Source organism: Idiotropiscis lumnitzeri, chromosome 13 (assembly GCF_059441095.1).
Source record: "Idiotropiscis lumnitzeri isolate Australia: NSW breed Sydney's pygmy pipehorse chromosome 13, RoL_Ilum_1.0, whole genome shotgun sequence".
Classification (NCBI taxonomy): Eukaryota; Metazoa; Chordata; class Actinopteri; order Syngnathiformes; family Syngnathidae; genus Idiotropiscis; species Idiotropiscis lumnitzeri.
The window spans coordinates 11,607,881-11,626,281 of NC_142403.1; the positions used below are offsets into that span (position 1 = coordinate 11,607,881).

Below are 18,401 nucleotides of genomic sequence, written 5' to 3' on the forward strand. Positions count from 1 at the left end.
AACACCCAAAATAAGTGCTTAGGTGTACAGTGGACTTTTCAGATGTCTGGTTGAACCGCGTTGGGGTTTAGCAGCTATGAACAGTAATGTTGTATTTCAATCAATATGTATTGAGACATAAAATAAGACGATGTCAACATTAGCAACACGGAAACGGCTGACGTCACCATGACGAAGAGGTTCGATGTCAAACGTATATTAAATATTCATAATCCCATCAATAATATTTTGCACCCCAGAGTTCTGAGATCTAAACAATAATAGGTCTCCAAATGCTATATTTCAATCAATTTAGCTTTGCTAAGGGACAATGATTTTATTGATGTATAATCTGTTTATGTCCATAGAACATGCAAATACACATTGTGAAGAAAATCGCTAATTAAATCGAAATCGCAATATCGGTCAGAAAAATTGCAATACAATTTTTTTTCTGAAATCGTTCAGCCCTACTGAGAACTGAGCCCTACTTTCGAAAATCAACTTGCGTGGTGAATAGAGGTGATATTTGCTCTTTCAAAAGCACTTACTTCTCTGGCAGTGGGTTTGGGACCAGCATCTTCCCCTGAAGTGGCCGTTGATGGTGTTCTGAGGGCAGATGGTCTGCCCTTGGGCCGTACCAGGACACACGTCTCCGCACTCCCTGTCGTTCTTGTTCTCCACGATGTAATTGTCTTCCACCGAGTCCAGGATCTTGGACCAGTCCAAGGTGGCCAGATAGCAAAGGTCTGGGTTCTTCTCAATCCTCACAGCTCCCCTGGTGATGTTCATGAGGCTGTGAAGGCCCACCTCCTTCAGTTGCAGCATCTCGTAAATGACGAGGGCGTAGTTGAAGAAGAGGTTGTTGCCGCGGATCACCGTCAGATTGGGGAAGAGATCGGTGAGGGAATCCAGGCCGTAGACGCGGAAGAGCAGCATGTAGTCGGTCACCACTTGTAGCTTCGGGAAGCTGAGGCCTCGAAAGTCCTCGCTTTTGGTCTTGAACATGAGCAGGATCTTTAGGTGGCCCTCGATGATGGTGCAATTCTCCAGCGACTGGAGGTTGGTCACATTGTTGCGGATGTCTTTGCTCTGACAAACTGCAAGAACAGATGTGACACAAGTTAACATTTTTATTTTATTTTTTTGCTTTACCATTTATTTTGTTTTACAGCCATGTATTTTTTTTCCAGAGACCTCTCATGTTACATATGTAACATTCACAAATGGGAGCGATTAACATCAACTCTCATAATTTACTGGCAAGTAATAGTGTAGTCGAAAACTATGATATTAAGGAATGAGAATCTGAATGAGATTTCCTGGATCAGACATTAGGAGCATTAAACGTGTTAACTGTCAAGACAGGCTGTTCTTTTCAACTATTTTGCGATACGTTGCATTGTTTCAATGTCAGTGAGAATAATCGTGCTGCCCGGGCGAGTTGTGCCATCAGCAAGGCCGCAGCACAACTTTTTATTGCAAATGTCATTTTTGTTGTTCTTCAGCAGACCACAAACGAGTTGGGACTGACTCGACGGTGCAGATGATGCTTGCAGCTAAGAAATGCACAATATCATACAGCACAACGATTATGTTGGGAACAGAACACGCGCTGAACAGCACACCAGGAATTCGTTTCACTTCTGCTTCCAACGAGGTATAAATCCACCAACATTTGAAAGTTTACTTAAAGATTCTTCTACCCCCCAAATGAAGCCATGAAACCTCAAGTGAAGTATAAGCAAAGCCATCGGGGGATTTCCATTCACGACGATCTCTCATCTCGAGAACGTTTCCGATTTTCTCCAGAGAGGAAACGACTCTGATCTGAATGACGCAGACATGAGATGGTTAACTGAGGCACAGCCCGGAAGCTAAATGCGTTTCCACTCCACGCTTATTCATACTTTCTTTCAGCTGGAGCGTACTCGCGCCGACACACAAACCCACATTTGTTTCAGCCAACGCACGAGCGCGCAGCCACTCGCATTACGGGAGCAAATTCATTAGCAGGCAGTTACTGAAGGAGATGCGCGGACGTGAGCGCTTTGAGGCGATTGCTTCACACTATTTATTCAGGATGGGAAAGAAAGAAAATGAAAGAAAATGATTGCAAGATTCTCGGGCATGCAACTGTGTAAAGATGAAACAATTCAAGTATAAAGTCGTGACCCGACTTGGTGAAACGGCTGCACGGGTTTCAAACTCCAATCCTTTATGCATGTTTTAGACGCTAACGAACCTGAGTGAAACAACCAGCTCATCAGCAAGCTGATAACAGTCTGCCAATTTAGCGTAATTTCATCTCACAAAAAAAAAATTTAATTACTAGTCCTTTAAGAGGGACCATTTTAATACTGATGTCATTTTTACACGCAAACCTATTATATAAGTGCCAATGTTAACTTCAATCAATTAATATGAAAATGAATTATGAAAAAAAAAACGATCAGATCAAGGAAAGGAAACTATTATCCAACACAATGATCCCACCGGTTGCTTCTTCTAACACCTTGTCTACATAGAAATTACTTTTTTGTTTTTTTTGTAATTAAGTCAAAAACAAAAATCATCAAATCCATCAAAGGCAAAGCTCAACTGCTTAAAAGTTGCGGCTCACATTATTAGTCATGAGGAAGCTACCTTTTAACCTCCCGATCTGTTAATGGTTAGCGAAACAAACATGTCAACAGTCCAAGTACAAACTTTGACCAGCAGCATATAAATGGAACGCTTTAAGAGACTTCTAAATGGATTGTTGCCAGTAAAGCCTGTAATCACTAGACTGTCAAATAAAACCCGCTTGTTTACTACAACGGCCCGCTGGCATTAGTCGGGACTCATTTCAGACTTGCATTTCGTCCGAGTGCACAAAGTTAAAGTTAGACGTCAAAAAGGTCACAGCACCTTCCGGTAGCTGACAAATGGAAGCAGCGGCAGTAAAAGTGACCTCTTTTGTCACAGGAAATAAATAAAATGTGCAAAAAGGTCCGTGAGCGCTGCCTCGCAAGGAGGCATGTGCTGGACCTGGACCGCCTTGGCCCGCTCGGTTGCCAGGTCAGAAATCATCCCGTCATGTTTCAACTGCAAAACAGAACTATTTAGGACATAAAATACTGCAATGTTTCATATAAAAGTCAAGTTCAGAGAAGCACAATATTTCCTATGGATGGCGTCAATTAATTTGTTGCTTAGTGATTGAACTCTTAATAAGAGTGAAAATATTTAGCATCTAGAATTTTATCAATTTTTGTCAATTGTCCCATGCTGACTTGTATTATTTATAATTGACTGGTAAAAATTCATTTTTAATTTTGTATTTAAGTGCACTTCCTGATTCTGTACATTTTTAATTTTAAGTTAAGTAAAGGAGTTTTGTTTTTTTTGTTATTTACAGGTATCATTGTTTCTACGTAAGCGCAAAGTGTGAGTGTGTTTGCCACTTCTGCCCATCCGGTATTTATAGTTCCAAACAAAACAACAATAGTGAGCTAAGCCACACCCCCTTTCGTTAAACGCTTACTGTAACAGGAACCAAAAGACACAAAAACAAACTACTTCCTTGCAGCAGTTGGTGTTATTCCCAATGATAACGTCAACATTAGACCTCGTGCACCTCCTTCCTTATCACCTGGACACATCAAACAGGCCTCGGGGCCAAGCACTCACTGCCAGCCTGCAGCAGTTAATTGGATACCCATTGCGCAACACAACAACAAGTTGTATTGCACAACATCTGCAGGGCCAGAGTGTAAGGCACACTGCGGTCTTCAAGACACAACAAGACGACAAACAGCATCTTTCCCAACAAAATGTATTTTACATACGTGGCAGAACGTGTTTGAGCTGACATGCAAAAGTTGTGGGCCGTGGGGAGCGCCACCGAACGGAGTCGTGTTTTTGAATAACAGACCAAAGTGATGTCATATTTATCATTTTCTTTGAAATTGCCGTCTTGCACTAGACAAGTTTACCTTTAGTCAATTACGGCTGCCCTAAGTGAAAGACATCAAAAGAGCCAACAAACATAAACTGCAAAACTAAAAAAAAAAAATGAAGAATCAACTGCCAAGTGGAGAAGTGACCCAACAGACCCAGCAGATGGCGCTGCAGTGAATAAAATTTGTGTTGGGGGCAGTTGGTGCCCACTTTGTAATTTGCATGAGTGCCACCTACAGGATTGGAGTGGAACATTTCAACTCAACGTCAACTTTATATTGAAATTGATGAAAGCAGTAACTCATTTTCATTTTTAGGATATTTATTTTTAGTATTATTATTGAGTCTTTTGCAGCTATGACTTCATGTTGTTCATTGGCTAAAATTTCCAAGGGCATGCATTTTTTTGAAATTTTTTAAAAATATTTTACGAGAATATACGCACGGTATTTATTCCACGGGTCACCCAAGGGATGCTAATGACATTGTTATGTTCATGAACACCCCAATTCCAAGAAGTAGTTTAAAGAAACCAATAAATGAGTGTGAGACATCCCAAAAGAGTAATTGGCATGGAAAATGATTTTTTCCCCCTTAAACGGTAATGCGCAAGACTGAGTGGCGGGTGAGAGGGTCGCGGGCAAGAAAGGAAAAGAGCAGGTGAGAGGGGGAGAGGGACTGGCGAGCCAGCGAAGGCAAAGGAGTGAGCGGGGTGAAAGTGTAACATGAGCCCGGCCAGGAACGCGGAATGACGTAAGGGACCTACAGGACGGTTGGTGATCACATGCATGAATGGAAGGCCGCTGTGGATCGCAGTTACATGAGCGCACACACAAATGGCCTCACAGGGGGGGCAGGAGGGGAGGGGTGGCTTGCCTGCTGACTACTGGACACAAATGGCAAAAATTCATCTGCATCTCAAATGTGAAAACGTCAGAAGCACCGAGTACACCACTGCCCATTTTTCAGTAACTAATAAAGTACTGCAGCAAATAATTCCCAAATGAACTTTGATAACCCGTCGACGTGCGGGTGGAGATGCATGCAGTGGTGGGTGGGCGTTTGGTTTGCTGGACAGTGACCGTGACCCAGACACTGTGGGGGGCGCTTACTGGCCACACAAGAGCTCTTAATTACAATAACAACCTAATCAGCTTCTAATGAGTATTGGGGAGCGATGGGGGTCTCCGAAACGGGGCTTGTTTTTGCCGCAGTGAATGGAATAACGGAACAGACGAGCACTGACTGGAACATCATGAACCACATTGCAGACCTCCACAAGCGAAATGTGGGCGACCGAACCGCCCTCGCTGTCTCGACTGACAATTTGGTCGGAGGAAAGATGATGAAATACAAAGTCAAATGCTCGTAAGTAATTATTATTATCTGAAACACCCCAGAAAAGCAACAACAAAAGCTGTCCCTAAATTGGAAAGTAGGACAGCGATTGTTGACAAGAAAGTATGTTGGAAGTGATACGTCTCCAATGACAGACACGCTTTATATGTGGACTAGGGCTGAACAATTTTAGGAAAAAAAATTGTATTGCGATTTTTCGGGCAGATATTGGAATTTCGATTTTTTGTGTTTTTTTTCTTTTGCAATTTTCCTTAAAATGTTCAGTGAGATTTACAAACATGACAGAAAATGCCTTTATACCGTTAAAAATAATAAAAGCTATTACTTTAATCATTTGTAGACCTATTATTGTGTAGGTCTCAAAACTCTGTGGCGCAAAATAGTGCAAATAACATTGACGAGATGAATATTTAATATACCTTTGACGTCAAATCTCTTCGTCATGATGACGTCAGCCGTTGACAAGTTCCGGTCTGAAAGCATCTGCTAAATTGCTAATGTAGCCGTTGTCTTATTTTATGTCTCAATGCGCACTGATTGAAATACAACATTTTTGTTCATAGCTGCTGGCTCTCCACCCTAAATTTCTAATTCTAATTCTAATTCTAACGCGATTCTAATCAAAATGATTAATTGTTCAGCCCTAATGTGGAGATAGACAAGTTTAGTCTGGGTTGTTAGTGGAAGTTGCAGTATGTAGAGTGTTTTTACAGCCTGTGCCGGTAGATGTGCACTTTGCATTATCCAATAAATTAACATTCACACACCTCGTTTAGATATTTTGAGCAAGCGTGTACAGGTGTATGCAGCATCTTACGCTTGTTTGTTCTTTGGCTTAATTCACTGAGCTCCCACAGCTGCAGCCTAGCGGGGGTGTAGATGCAATTTCAGACGGATTCTTCTATTATTTTTAAACTTGAGCGCCCTACTGAGAGAATGTAATCGGCATCAAGCAACATTCACTGGCGGTTTTAGAGGGGAAGACCGGAGGCCTCGGCGGCCCAAGCTCGCCTCGGCCTCCCACAGAAGCAAAGGGCAGCCACATGTTAGCTTAGTGTGAAACCAGACCTGTGCAGCACGAAACCAGGTGGCTGTCTATCTCGGGACTGTGACAAGTTTCCTCTCCCTGACATCTTGGCCGCATGTTGTCTCACATGAGGTGATCTGCTGATTATAGATTTGCCCGCAGCGCACTTGCTGAACTAACGCCGGGAAGCAAGAATATGTTACAGTGGCTCCAAGTCGCCTGGCAGCAGAAAACTGCATTTGTTTGTTAATATAACTGTGGAAAGTCTCGAGACGTTAAGCCAGCTCCCTACGCGAGCGATGCCAAGCTGCGGCTTCCACGGTGAAAAGTGATGCTCAGACATTGCATGAGAGGCATTTTGATCAACACGCACCAACTTGCACTTCACAAAGAGCTCAGGAGCAAAATAACAGAAAAAGCTCCACAGGACTAAGACGGGTGGTTGGGTAAAGGAAATTTACTCCACAAAAGTCAACTAATGACTGGAATCGCAGCAGGTAGATGTGTCTCTCCTCCAAGGATGCAATCCTAATTTGGACAACCACCAATTTGTACACCTTCATCCAAAGCAACCTTGAAGGCAGACAAAAGAAAAGTAATTGGCCTGGGTGGATTTCCTGGCTGTATGCAGACCTGTGGCAAAATGTGGCAACTTGTCACAACAAGGGAGTGCAGTCGGCGTGTGTATTGTGATTGAGCTGTGCATATGAGGAAATGGCAAGAAGGCGAAGGGACGAGTGAGAAGGGTGAGAGGGAGTTTGTGGGCCGGCGCACCTGTTCCACCAGCGGCCAGGCCTGCTATTGGGGAGCCGGCCTGGCCTATTTATATCCAAATGCCGAGTCTAATTACAGCCATGGCACGGGGCCAGTCTGTGGCAGATTGAAGCGGGTGAAAAAGAGCAACATGCGACGAGCGGACCCCGTGCCTTCAGATGGCGAGCCAAAAAGGAGTGAGGCCCAAACCCAATCGCCGCTGGAGACTTTGGCTCAACTCCTTCGCTCTACATTCTGATTGCGGCTGTGCAGGCAGAGGGAGACAGAGACAAGATGTCAAACTCAAATGAGGAGACGAGTCATTCACACTTGTTTTTGAAAAACAATGACTCACTCTTCTCTTGGTTCAAGTTGACCCTTGGAATAGAGGTTGTGAACACACACGATGGCGAAACGGAGAGCGCTATCGATGACCCTAACACGTTACTTAAACGGAACTGATCCTACAAGACCACGTCCAACAACTCTAGAAATAAACGAGTTTGCTTTGCAATTTGTGAGTTAAAAATCCACATTTTGTGCCTCACAAAAACAGTTAATAGCAACAATGCCAACGGCCGTTTACATGGAAAGCGTTAATTTGACTTTGTTAATGCACCTTACTAACATAACGTCAGCGATGCGGACGGGCTGGTCTCGGTTTCTCAGGACTCTGGTCCCCAACCACGTGTGCTGTGAGGATATTTTGTCAATCGGAAGAAATGTGCACAACTGCAGCCAATTGGAGCCCAACAGAATCCACAATCCCAAAGAAATAGCAAGCATGACCGAACGCGCAGCTGATGTGCAGCCACGACTTGCCGTTAACTTTCCAAAGACGAAGCTAATTTGATGCGAGAAGTTCTTGACCGTCGCTTGTATGGCGGCAAAGTGACAAAGCCCTTGAGCAAGGTATGCGGTCAAACTCATTTGAACGAGGAGCAATCAAGTGATGACGTGGAAAAAGCAAGAAAATGCAGGCAGAAAAAAAAAATCAATCGTGTCATCTTTTGAGCATGAGGCTAGTATCATAACTTCGAAATATAATGTGGTTTACATTTTAAAGTGAATTCATGATTCCTGAGGGGCATATTTTTAGCAGTTCACTATCTTGTTTTATATTGTTCTACAGTTTAATAATAATGCTTGAAATTAATGAAAGAAAATTACATAGCAAATTGTTGAATTGCTTCAAAGGTGGCTATTTAAAAGTAAGGTAAAGTCAGGCATGCAGATCATTGTCAAGCATTTTACCGATGGTTGGATTTAGTTTTATTTTTAGTAACATTTTTGTGTATTTCTGTTGTAAGGAGTCACAAAATATCAAAAATTTTTTGGTCTAGGTTGCTTGGTTGATACAGAGTAATCACATCTCTACTGACAATGGAATGCAAGCAGCAAATAGGAACAAAATAAATAGCATGAATTCAAAAACACCATTAAAATCGTGTAGTTTGCTATTTACACCACTGACAAAAGTATAAATAAAGAAATAAAGAAATAAATGCCGAGGATAATTCACTGATCCGAAATGTAACATGGCCAATTGAAATGAACTGGATCACTTGCCGGAAAATGGTTCAAGTCAAGTGTAAGATAATTCAAACTGCGGTCAAGAACCTGCGCTCACAAAATGTATTCGGAAAAAATAGCTTATTGTTTGACACAACTTGCCAAGAATTGCACATTTCTTCAACAATACATTTCACGTGGCAACTTTATGGCTTGCCTGTTTCTAAGCATGCTGCATTGTCTTGCACGTTTGTTCGAACACTGACAAGGCACACAAAAGGCCAAGAATTCAATCCATATGTGCTGCAGATAAGATGCTCATTGTCTCTGCATCAGAGGTTTTATTTTCCTTACTGCACAGTTCCCCATTCCATTTTTCTTTCTCCCGCAGACGCTTCAAACGCTCACAATGAGAAGTCTCGCCAATGCAGAACACGTTGTCTTCCGTTAGTTTGATGTAACAACGCGTGATTGGAAAGACACACTGTTTGCTGCTTAGTTTCATTCCCCCGTGGAAAAAAAGAGAATTGGACGTCTTGTAGTGCTGCAAACCAAAGACAGAAAAATCCCAAAAATTCTGGCCCCGCTAGACAAAACGGCCAAACCAGGTGGCGCTTTGAATCAAAAGGCATGTTGGGGGCGGGGCGGGGCAAGGGAGACCAGCATTCCTGACATAGTCAACACATTTGGCCGCAGACGGACGGCTACAAAACAGAAGCAGATAATCAACTGCAGGCGCGGCTTTGCTTAGAATACAGCGAAAGGGCAGACAACGCACACGCGTGCGCGCACACGCACGTGTGCGTATTACTCACAAAGTGTGAGTAATCCAGAAAACATGCGATGTGCTTTTTCATCTTCCCACGTTAGCGAGCGCAGCGCGCGGCACAGTCTTGGTGTGGTGAACCTCGGCCTGAGAGCGAGGCCGTCGGGTCCCGCTTGGCCTGCTCGACTTGCAGCCACACGGCAGCAGCTGCAGGGCCAGGACACACCAACGCGCCGAGCCACAAACCAGAGCGGCGGGAGTCGGAGCAACGCCTGCCCGCCTGATGGCTTTGCCATATCAGCTTCTTCCACCCTCTTTTATGGCTTCTGACCTCGTCTGTCTGCTTAGCCGATGGTCTTGACATTTGAACGCCTTGTCAAGCCATAGAGAAGAAAATATTTGACTTCATGATTCGTGAACTTTAATGAAAACACAGATATAAAGGGAAAAAAATGGTACCAAGAGAGTAAGGCGCGGTGGGACAGCTAATGCTAAATGCTAACTTTAACACACTACCACAGCATACCAGCGTAGCCAGTCCGAGTGTTGTGAAGTAAGATTATTCATAATGTATTTAAATGAATTACCGTTTACCATTAGGCACGCCACATTATTAAGTGCAATATCAATGAACAGATGTATTTGAAAAAATGTTCATACGTAAGATGCATGATCCGTGTGAGGCATTTTGTGTTCAATGGTTTATTCGAATTGTACTGTTGAGTTCATTTGACAGATTTTCAGACCGGACATCTCGCATGTTTTTGTTTCCCGGGCAACTACTAGGACATCACTATGCAAATTTCTGTTGACCGGTGCCTTCGCTAATGCTAAATGCTATCTTGGTCAACAGTGGGAAAGAAGTCAATGCACTCGCCATTACCGTTTTGTTTTTTGTTTTTTGTTTTTTGCTCGGTCCCGGCCGTGTGTCGTTTAGCTGGCGGTCGCAAACTGCAACATTGGAAACACGTCGCCAGAAACACTCAGTTGACAGAAGCATTTGGCTAGTGGGATTACATTTCCCATGATTCTTAGACACGGGAGCAGGAAGTCGTTCTAGTTGAAAACGGACGTCGGCTAACTGTCAGATGCGAAAGTGAATGAAAGCGCAAACAGAATAGGCAGGAACCATAATTTAAAGTCGACATCCATACATACGTAAGGGGCGCGGGAATAGAAGGCGCGCTGTAGATTTTAAAGAAAATTAAAGGATTTTCTTTACGGTCCCAAAAATACCGTACTGGAATTTGACCAGTCCTAAGCTCCAACAGAAAAAAAAATGTTCTTTTTTTTTGTTAAAGTATGACGTAATAGAAAACGTCTTTTTTTTCCATTTTCATTTTGATTCTCTTAGATGTAGTGTGAAACAAAAAGCAATAAGAGGTATGAAAACAAACCCAACAAGAGATGACAGTTACATGAAGGTTATGTTAGAGAATTCCGTTAGTTACAGTAGAATGGTCATGTGGGAACACGTTCCCTCATTTTGCCATGAATATTGCATCCGACTGAACGAGAAAAAAAAAAATACACGGTGTAAAAGAAGAGATGTCCATATATTTTAAAATAAGGTGAAAGGAAACTAAAACTGTGAAGAAGGACGAGACAAGCAGAAGAAATGGACTGGAAAGGGGGAGGAAGAAAACGAAGCGTTGGTAGCGATAGAGCGAAGGATAGACGCCTTTTGGGAAAATGGACAAACTGAGAGAGAAAAGAGTGAAACGGCCAGGGGATAGCTTGTGGAGGGATTGAGAGCCCGAGGGACAGGTAAGTTAATGGCCCGTTTTGTCTGTGCTGATCGACCACCGACTCTCACTGGTCGCAGCCGGAAAACCGCACGCGCGCACGCACACACACAATTTTCCCTTTCCATATCTTTTCGTCCCACTACCTTTTCCATTGCGCACACTTGCACCCACTGCACCAACGCCAGCAATCTACCGCATGCTATATTTACCTGTGACTGAGTGGAAGGTCGTGAAGCCACAACCATATTATTAAATTTAATTGTTTAACACACACGTTCATCAGTACAATATGATGAGGCTGATAAAAAGACTTGGAAAAGTGGGTTCATGTTACTTGCCATTCATTCAGCAGTAACATTGCCGTTACTCGTCCTTAAATAATCTTTCTTCCGAGCGAAGCAGGTCACGGCCATCGCATCTGATCTGGTGACCAGTTAAACATTACAGTAGCTCGAAAGAAGCATGTGACGCAAACGCCCACATGCCGACTACCCCATTACAACAACTAACATGATGCTTTGTCAGATATCATTCAGGAAAATTCATGCTCATGTCCGGCTATAAATGTCACTTTTATTCCATTTCTCTTAAATTAATACACAATAAATCACGACAATCTAAATTTCCATTTCCTGTATTGCATCAAGATTGGCCATTTGCATCACACGGAAATCAAATTTAGAGAAATTAACTGAATGAAAAGAATAAGAACAGTTTATTTGAAACGGTTTGTTCTGGTAGACGAAGGAACACGCCGTTAGCTGAATAGCGTTGATGCCAAAGTCATTTTTGAACATTAATGAGCAACAAAACAAAAACAACCAAGAGGAGACTGGTTGCTTCGATTCAACTTTGACCTGAATGTCTGAGAAATCCACACTTCAGCGTCACAACAACAACAACAAAAAAAGAAAGCACATCGCTATTTCTTTATTGATGACATGAAGTGGAAAATGACTTGAGCAATTATGCTTGGAGGTCGATGACGTGAATAATCCGATAAAGTGGAAACTCGAAACATGTAAAACATGAAGCAGCCTCGACGAGGGATACTCGAAGAAGAAGAACGGACTAAAGGCGTACACCAGAATTACTTGAACGAAGCACGCTCACACTTAAAGTAGCAAGACTCTCGTGGCGGCATTCAACGTGGTTTATTTATTTTTACACTGACAGTGTTAAAACATGAGACGCTTACAGTCTCAATTTGTTTTTGTCTTACTCGAACGGGTCAAACCCTTCCTCGCTATGATTAACTGACCGATTCAAAGGTCTCAATACTTCCCGAAAGTATATCTCTCCATGTTTGTGTGGGAAGTCTTTTTCTTTTCCAGTTCGAAGAAAGTTTGGAGGAGGGTAAGTGTGTAAGGGTTGGAGGAAACAAGGAACATTCTTGGTTCTTAGAACGGAGCCTTGAGGATCATCGCTCCTTCTTCGGGGATGTAACTTTGTGAGCACAAGAGGAACCCAGAGTGACGTAACTGGACTGGTTGAGCGCACGAGCGGCGCTGTACACTTTTGTTTTTCATTCACCGTGTGAAATGATCGCCATGCGCCGAAGTGGTGTTACGTCAAAAGCGTGGCAATCGACATTTGACGAGCATGCACAATAAAAATTCAAACTGTGCCTCCCCTTAAGCATGTCGGAAACTTGATTCGTATTTTAACTGGCCACCACTTGCACTCTCTAAATGTGGTGCACATTTACTAAGCGCGATCGCTATTATTTGGGCCAAAAGGGTTGGGGTTTTTTTTTTCAGCAGGTCACTCTGACCTCAAGAAGACATCAAGTACAATTGTTACACGTGGCCCTCGTTAAAGCAGCGTTAGGATCCACAACTCAACAGATTTTTTTGTCCTCACTGTATGTTAAAGGCGGTTAAATGCTCTGAGGTCAACGCGGAGAAAGCGTGCGTAACTCCAGCACGGCAGTTTTTGTCACCTTGGCAACTCATCTGAAAGCAAGTTCATCAGGACACAAGCGCACCCGCGGCCTCAACTGACGTGAACGTTGTCCGCCCAGCTCGTTGACAAACAAACACAAGCACGGATGAGGAGCTACATAAACAGAAAGTCGGCGTACGCAAATGCTACCGTGATGTGAGCCCTGGGCAGGTGTACGTGTTCGGGGCAGAAACGCCCCCCCCCAAAAAAAAAGTGTCAAACAGGATTGAAAGAGCGGTGTGTGCGTGCGTGTGTTGTGCAGGCAGGGAGCATCTGCAGTGTGAAAGCAAAACAAATGAGTGGATAACGATGAACTCGCTTACCCCATGAGCAGAAGGGGGTGGGAGAGGACGTGGCATGGGCGTGGCGTGCGAGGGATAACACATTTACAATGGGGGAAGAAAGACACTGCAAGATCAATATTTAACCTGCTCCTGGATTTTATGATCAGACCTCTTACAGACACTTTGTAGGACATGTCATGGAAAAATACATAACGCATATCTTGATAGCAAAGCGGAAGAGCGGAATGATCACAGCAACCGGAATTGGCATGCATCTCTGTCCTGGCCACTTGGTGCAATTTGGCGAAAGCGCCAATTAGGAAAAAAACAAAAAAGAAAGGCGCAGAAGCCGTGTGCTTCGGCATAATGGAACGAGACCATCCACCCAGGCACAAGCGGTAACATTTGGCACGTTTGCCACGACAACCGACATCTGCGTCCATTACTCATTAAAATCCGAGGATGTCGTTTTGATGTCGCACGACACCGTGGTTCACTTTTTACATTGGTAGGATAGGAATGTTAACAAGCCTCCCGAGAGTTAGCCCGAATGTTGTTTTTTTTAATTCACTTTTTATTCTCGTTGATCGGTTGTATGAGACTTGGGACTCCTTTGGCGTAACCTCCTAAAGTGTTCCACAGACAATTGACGAGCATTACATATTTGATTAGACTACAACACAGAATTGTGTAAAGCCATCGTGCGCATAAATATTTCACCACTTGAATTTAACTCATTCTCCGCTACGTCAAATGGGATGAACAACTTTGTATATCTAACAGCCCCACTGCAAGGACTTCCTTTTAAGGACAAAAAAAGCAGTGTAGTAACCTCATACATCATTACAACCCAAGTGCAAAGTCAATTTTTAAAGTCAGTATTTATGGCAAGGCTTGTATTTATGAGCATGAGCAGGTTCGAGGGAAAAAAAAAATCACCAGAAAATTCATGACAGTCCAAATAATGCGGAAGCGCGCCAGTGTGAGCTTGTTGGTGTGATCGAGGCTCCATGTCAGACGACCACTTCTCAGGCATATCATAAAATAAATACACACTGCTCAACAGCAAATTTTATGGCTTATGGATATTTTTTAAAAAAACGTCTCTACTTTGTTTTTAGAACATCAAGTTTTTAGATATTTTCAGTTTTTAAATTGGACCGCTAAAATCTTGTGCAATGTGGATTTTTACCATGCATTGTACTCTCTTGCTACAACGTTTCAGGAGAAAAAAAAATCCAGCTGTTGCTGAACCTAATCCTTAATTCATAAATATTACTGAATATTAGGAATGAGCACATATCGATATCAGGCCAATAACAGCTGCATTTCAAGGTATCAGCCTCCCCTCACAGCTACCGATACCAGCCACGGATACTTCAAGCAATACAAAAAATAAAAACTGACATGGAGTGCAACCAATAAACCGCCGCTCAATTTTCTCTCCTCGCATTTGTGTAACATTACGTCCTCAAGTACAAATGAGGAAAAGGTCAAAACATTTGGACTTTGTGCCCACTTGAAAAAAATTTCAACGAAACATATTGGCCGCTTACAAAACTGCATTACTGCAACATGCAAGTCCCGTGACGAGATCTATAATGGAAGAAAAAGTTTGACTTCAAAATGAGTCACATTGGGACACGGCCACAGTCTAAGTGGCTGGTCCTGCAACGGCCTCAAAAGGATTCTTTAGCTGATCCGCACATAGCGGGACGGCTCTACTTGGATTTGACAGCGGAAGGCCACCAACGGTTAGAACAGGGCCGACCCAAACAACAACAAGGACGATCAAATCAGATTGTTGCAGCATGGCGTAACGGCGCGCTCTCCTTGCCTGCGTGTGTGTGTGTGTGTGTGAGAGCACCCCGGCACCCCAACCCCCACACGTCCCCCCCCCCCTCCAACGCAGACCACATTTCTGTGCAGTGAACAGAGGTTTACATAAACAGCCACAGCTCTCCATCGAGGAATGAGAGTCGGGGCCCGATGGCATCAGATAAGCTCTGAATTAAAACAAACAGGCCTGCTGTAAAGACACGTGTACGTGTTGTAACCGCTCCCTTCATTCACAGTTTGACGTGACGCTCGGACGGACCATCGGGAACACTTTGATGCCAGCGCTCCAAAAGGAACAAATGGCAAGACAGTGACAAATCAGAAGGTCATCTTGGGAAATATTTCCCTTTCAATTTCTGGGATTTCCACGGTTGGTCTGAAGAGCAGGAAGTGCATTCGGTAGCAGATTATTCACATTCTTTCACGATCATGCCATTTTGTTTAAAATGCAGCAGCACGACCAGCTCGACTCAGTACCAAAGACATCTGCAAATGTGCTCGTGGAGTATTGCAGAGGATGTTAAAAGTAAGCCACCTTTTTGTGCTGCCAGTGGCAAAGCCTGCGCGAAACTGCACACAAACAAGGAAACAAGAAGGACAAATTGCCAAATGAGTTGAAGTCGAAAAGGAAACTTGGCGAGATAAGAGCAGCGGAGGAAGCGTTTCAGAAAGAACCCCGACAGTTCACTTCCTGTCGCGCGAGCAAGGGTCACCACCATGGTACCCGCTAGCACCAGGTCACCCTTAAGCACCACATGAGTAGCGCAGGACCCTGTTCTAAAAATAGCTCACCATTGATGTGACATTGAGATTTTCTAGGAATGTTGCAGATTGAAAATGTAAACGCTGTTGAACAGTTCCGGCTACAAAAAGAGTAAAGGTGGATAGAAAAAGTCATCACACCCTTGTTTTTGTGAAATGCAGGTCTTGGGCTGTCCAGCAGAAGCATGAAGGTTTAGCACTAACAATAATTGTAGAAAACAAAAATTAAGAAAAAAAAAAGGGGTTAACTGTACGTTTGGTGTTCTTTGGGAGATGAGCAGTGTTGTGTTTACTCCAAAACAGGTCAAAAAGTACCACCATGAGTTCACCAGACCAGAACAAATCATATGCCATAGAATGTTTTTAAATTATTTTTTTAATGATTTAAACACATTTGAACAGGGGAGTGTCGACTTTATAGCCACCGTAAAGGCAACCACCATGAAATTGTAACGTGTTTTCATTGTCTGTTAAGTTACACACTTTCAATAAATTAATCACGACAACATTGAGAATCACACATATTTACTATGATTTGAATGTTTAAAAAAAAAACAAAAAAAAACCTCAATATTCAATTAACCAACGAATTATTTCGGGAATAGATATGCGATTTATTGACTTGAAGCAACAGCGTAGACAACTCAAGTGCAAGAGGCGAAATAAAAAAAATAAATAATCGTTAATTCTTCCCAGTTAATCAATCCGCCAACATTCAGCCACGTTCCCTCCTCAGGGCACGTCCCAGGTCAAACTTGTCGGCACCGACAATGGAGGCTTTCATCTCGCGCTCAATTAAGGCAGCCTGACCTTTATGGTGTACTGGCGGCGTTCGTTTTGCTTTTAGGCGCTTCCGACAAGTTTGGCTGCGGTGCTGCGACATGGCACATGCTGTTCCCGCGCAGAACAGCCTCTTCCACGCACACACACAATGAACATATATCGCCTGCAAGTGAACAGGTCGGGAGCTTGGGAGATGAGATCCTGCAGACAGCGCCGGCTAACGGGGCTGCATACTGATTGGCGTGCGCACAACACACACACACAAACTGACAATAGCACAGGCATGGAGAGCCACTTCAAACACATTCCACAACGTGCACGGCATTGTCGCAAAATGCCACACTGAACACTTCAGCACCAACAAACACAACAAGCACTCTTCCTTCAAATCGGCCTGTTTTCAACCAGCCGCCATGATATGCAAATTAAGAATACTTCGCTTCCTTATTGTTTGCACCTGCAGCTGCGTGACCTTTCAAACTCGACAGCTAGCTTCCTCGTGGAGAAATGAGCCTTTAAGGTTATTAACAATTAACACCAATGGGTTGAACGCTGCGGGTTGTTCGCTTTTCTTAGAATCACAGCAATGTAAAAAGAAACACGCGAGCGACCTGGGAATGTTGAAGGTTTGAAAATACATGTTCATATTATGATATTTATATAAGAGGAATGTCCGAGTGATCCCCAATGTTTCACTTTGTTTTCTACTGCATTGAAACTATCCAGTTTAACAACAGATTTAAACGCGATTTGGAGCCGCGTATAGCTGATGAAGACCGCCTTTTTTTACTTTAAATCATCATTTGTTATCCAAAGTTGTCATCTCTTGTTTTATTCAAGACAACAATGGGCTCTTGACTTTACAGGATTCGTTTGGTAAATAATAACAAAACATGTTGACATAAGTCGTTTAGTGACGCTGTGTTGGCAATATGGAGATTCACATCGTATTAAAAGTCTAATTCGTCACAATGTCATCTGATGTCAGTAATCTTTGCGATATATTAGACGGCGGTTGATACCGCCAGACATTAACTCATTCATGGCCAGCCCAGGTAAAATGAATTTACTTTTTGACGTCTATATCCGTCAATGGCAGCGAATGAGTTAATGGATATTTCATCGAGTGACATTGTCAACGCGAGAACTGCCGGGCTTTGGTTTGCAGGCGGACGGTGACGGTTACAGAAAGTCAGGCTGTGGAAAACATACATAACATCACATGCATAAACACACATGTACACACGGGCCCTCTCCAACAGGCTGAGAGGAACAAGAAGGGGGCCAGGCTCCTGGTTGGTTGCACAACTTGTTTTTCACAAGTTTGGCCAGGAGACAGCTCAGCAGTTACTTCAGAAAACTGTTTGCTGATAACTACGGCAAACAAGTCCATCCAAATCTATTAAAAACAGTCCGCACAAAGAAAGAATCTTTACGACATGATCTCGGGCCGTGCTCATCGTAGCAGCGCTGCAGCAAATTTATCAATTCGGTTTCTCCTTTACCAAGACGGACGTTGAGATATCAGGCAGATTCACAACTAAGCATTCTTAGAACACCATATTCTGAGTATTTTGATTGTTGACCCCCCGCACCCACTTGAGCATAAACATCTCAAGAGTGCCAAATATGGTCACTAAGCAGAGAATTGAGTAAATAAGGCGCCAGGAGCAGCCAATGGCATGTACCTCGCTCCCCTAGAG

General features: G+C 43.3%; 1 protein-coding gene across 1 annotated transcript in view; it reads right to left on the reverse strand.

Annotated features, from left to right (window-relative positions):
* Positions 1-18,401, reverse strand: part of insrb (insulin receptor b) — a 59,461-nt gene that overhangs the window by 37,515 nt on the left and 3,545 nt on the right. The window contains exon 2 of the mRNA XM_088314207.1: positions 531-1,079. Within this exon, the coding sequence (XP_088170333.1) occupies positions 531-1,079 (549 nt within the window). The remainder of the gene's footprint in view (positions 1-530; positions 1,080-18,401) is intronic.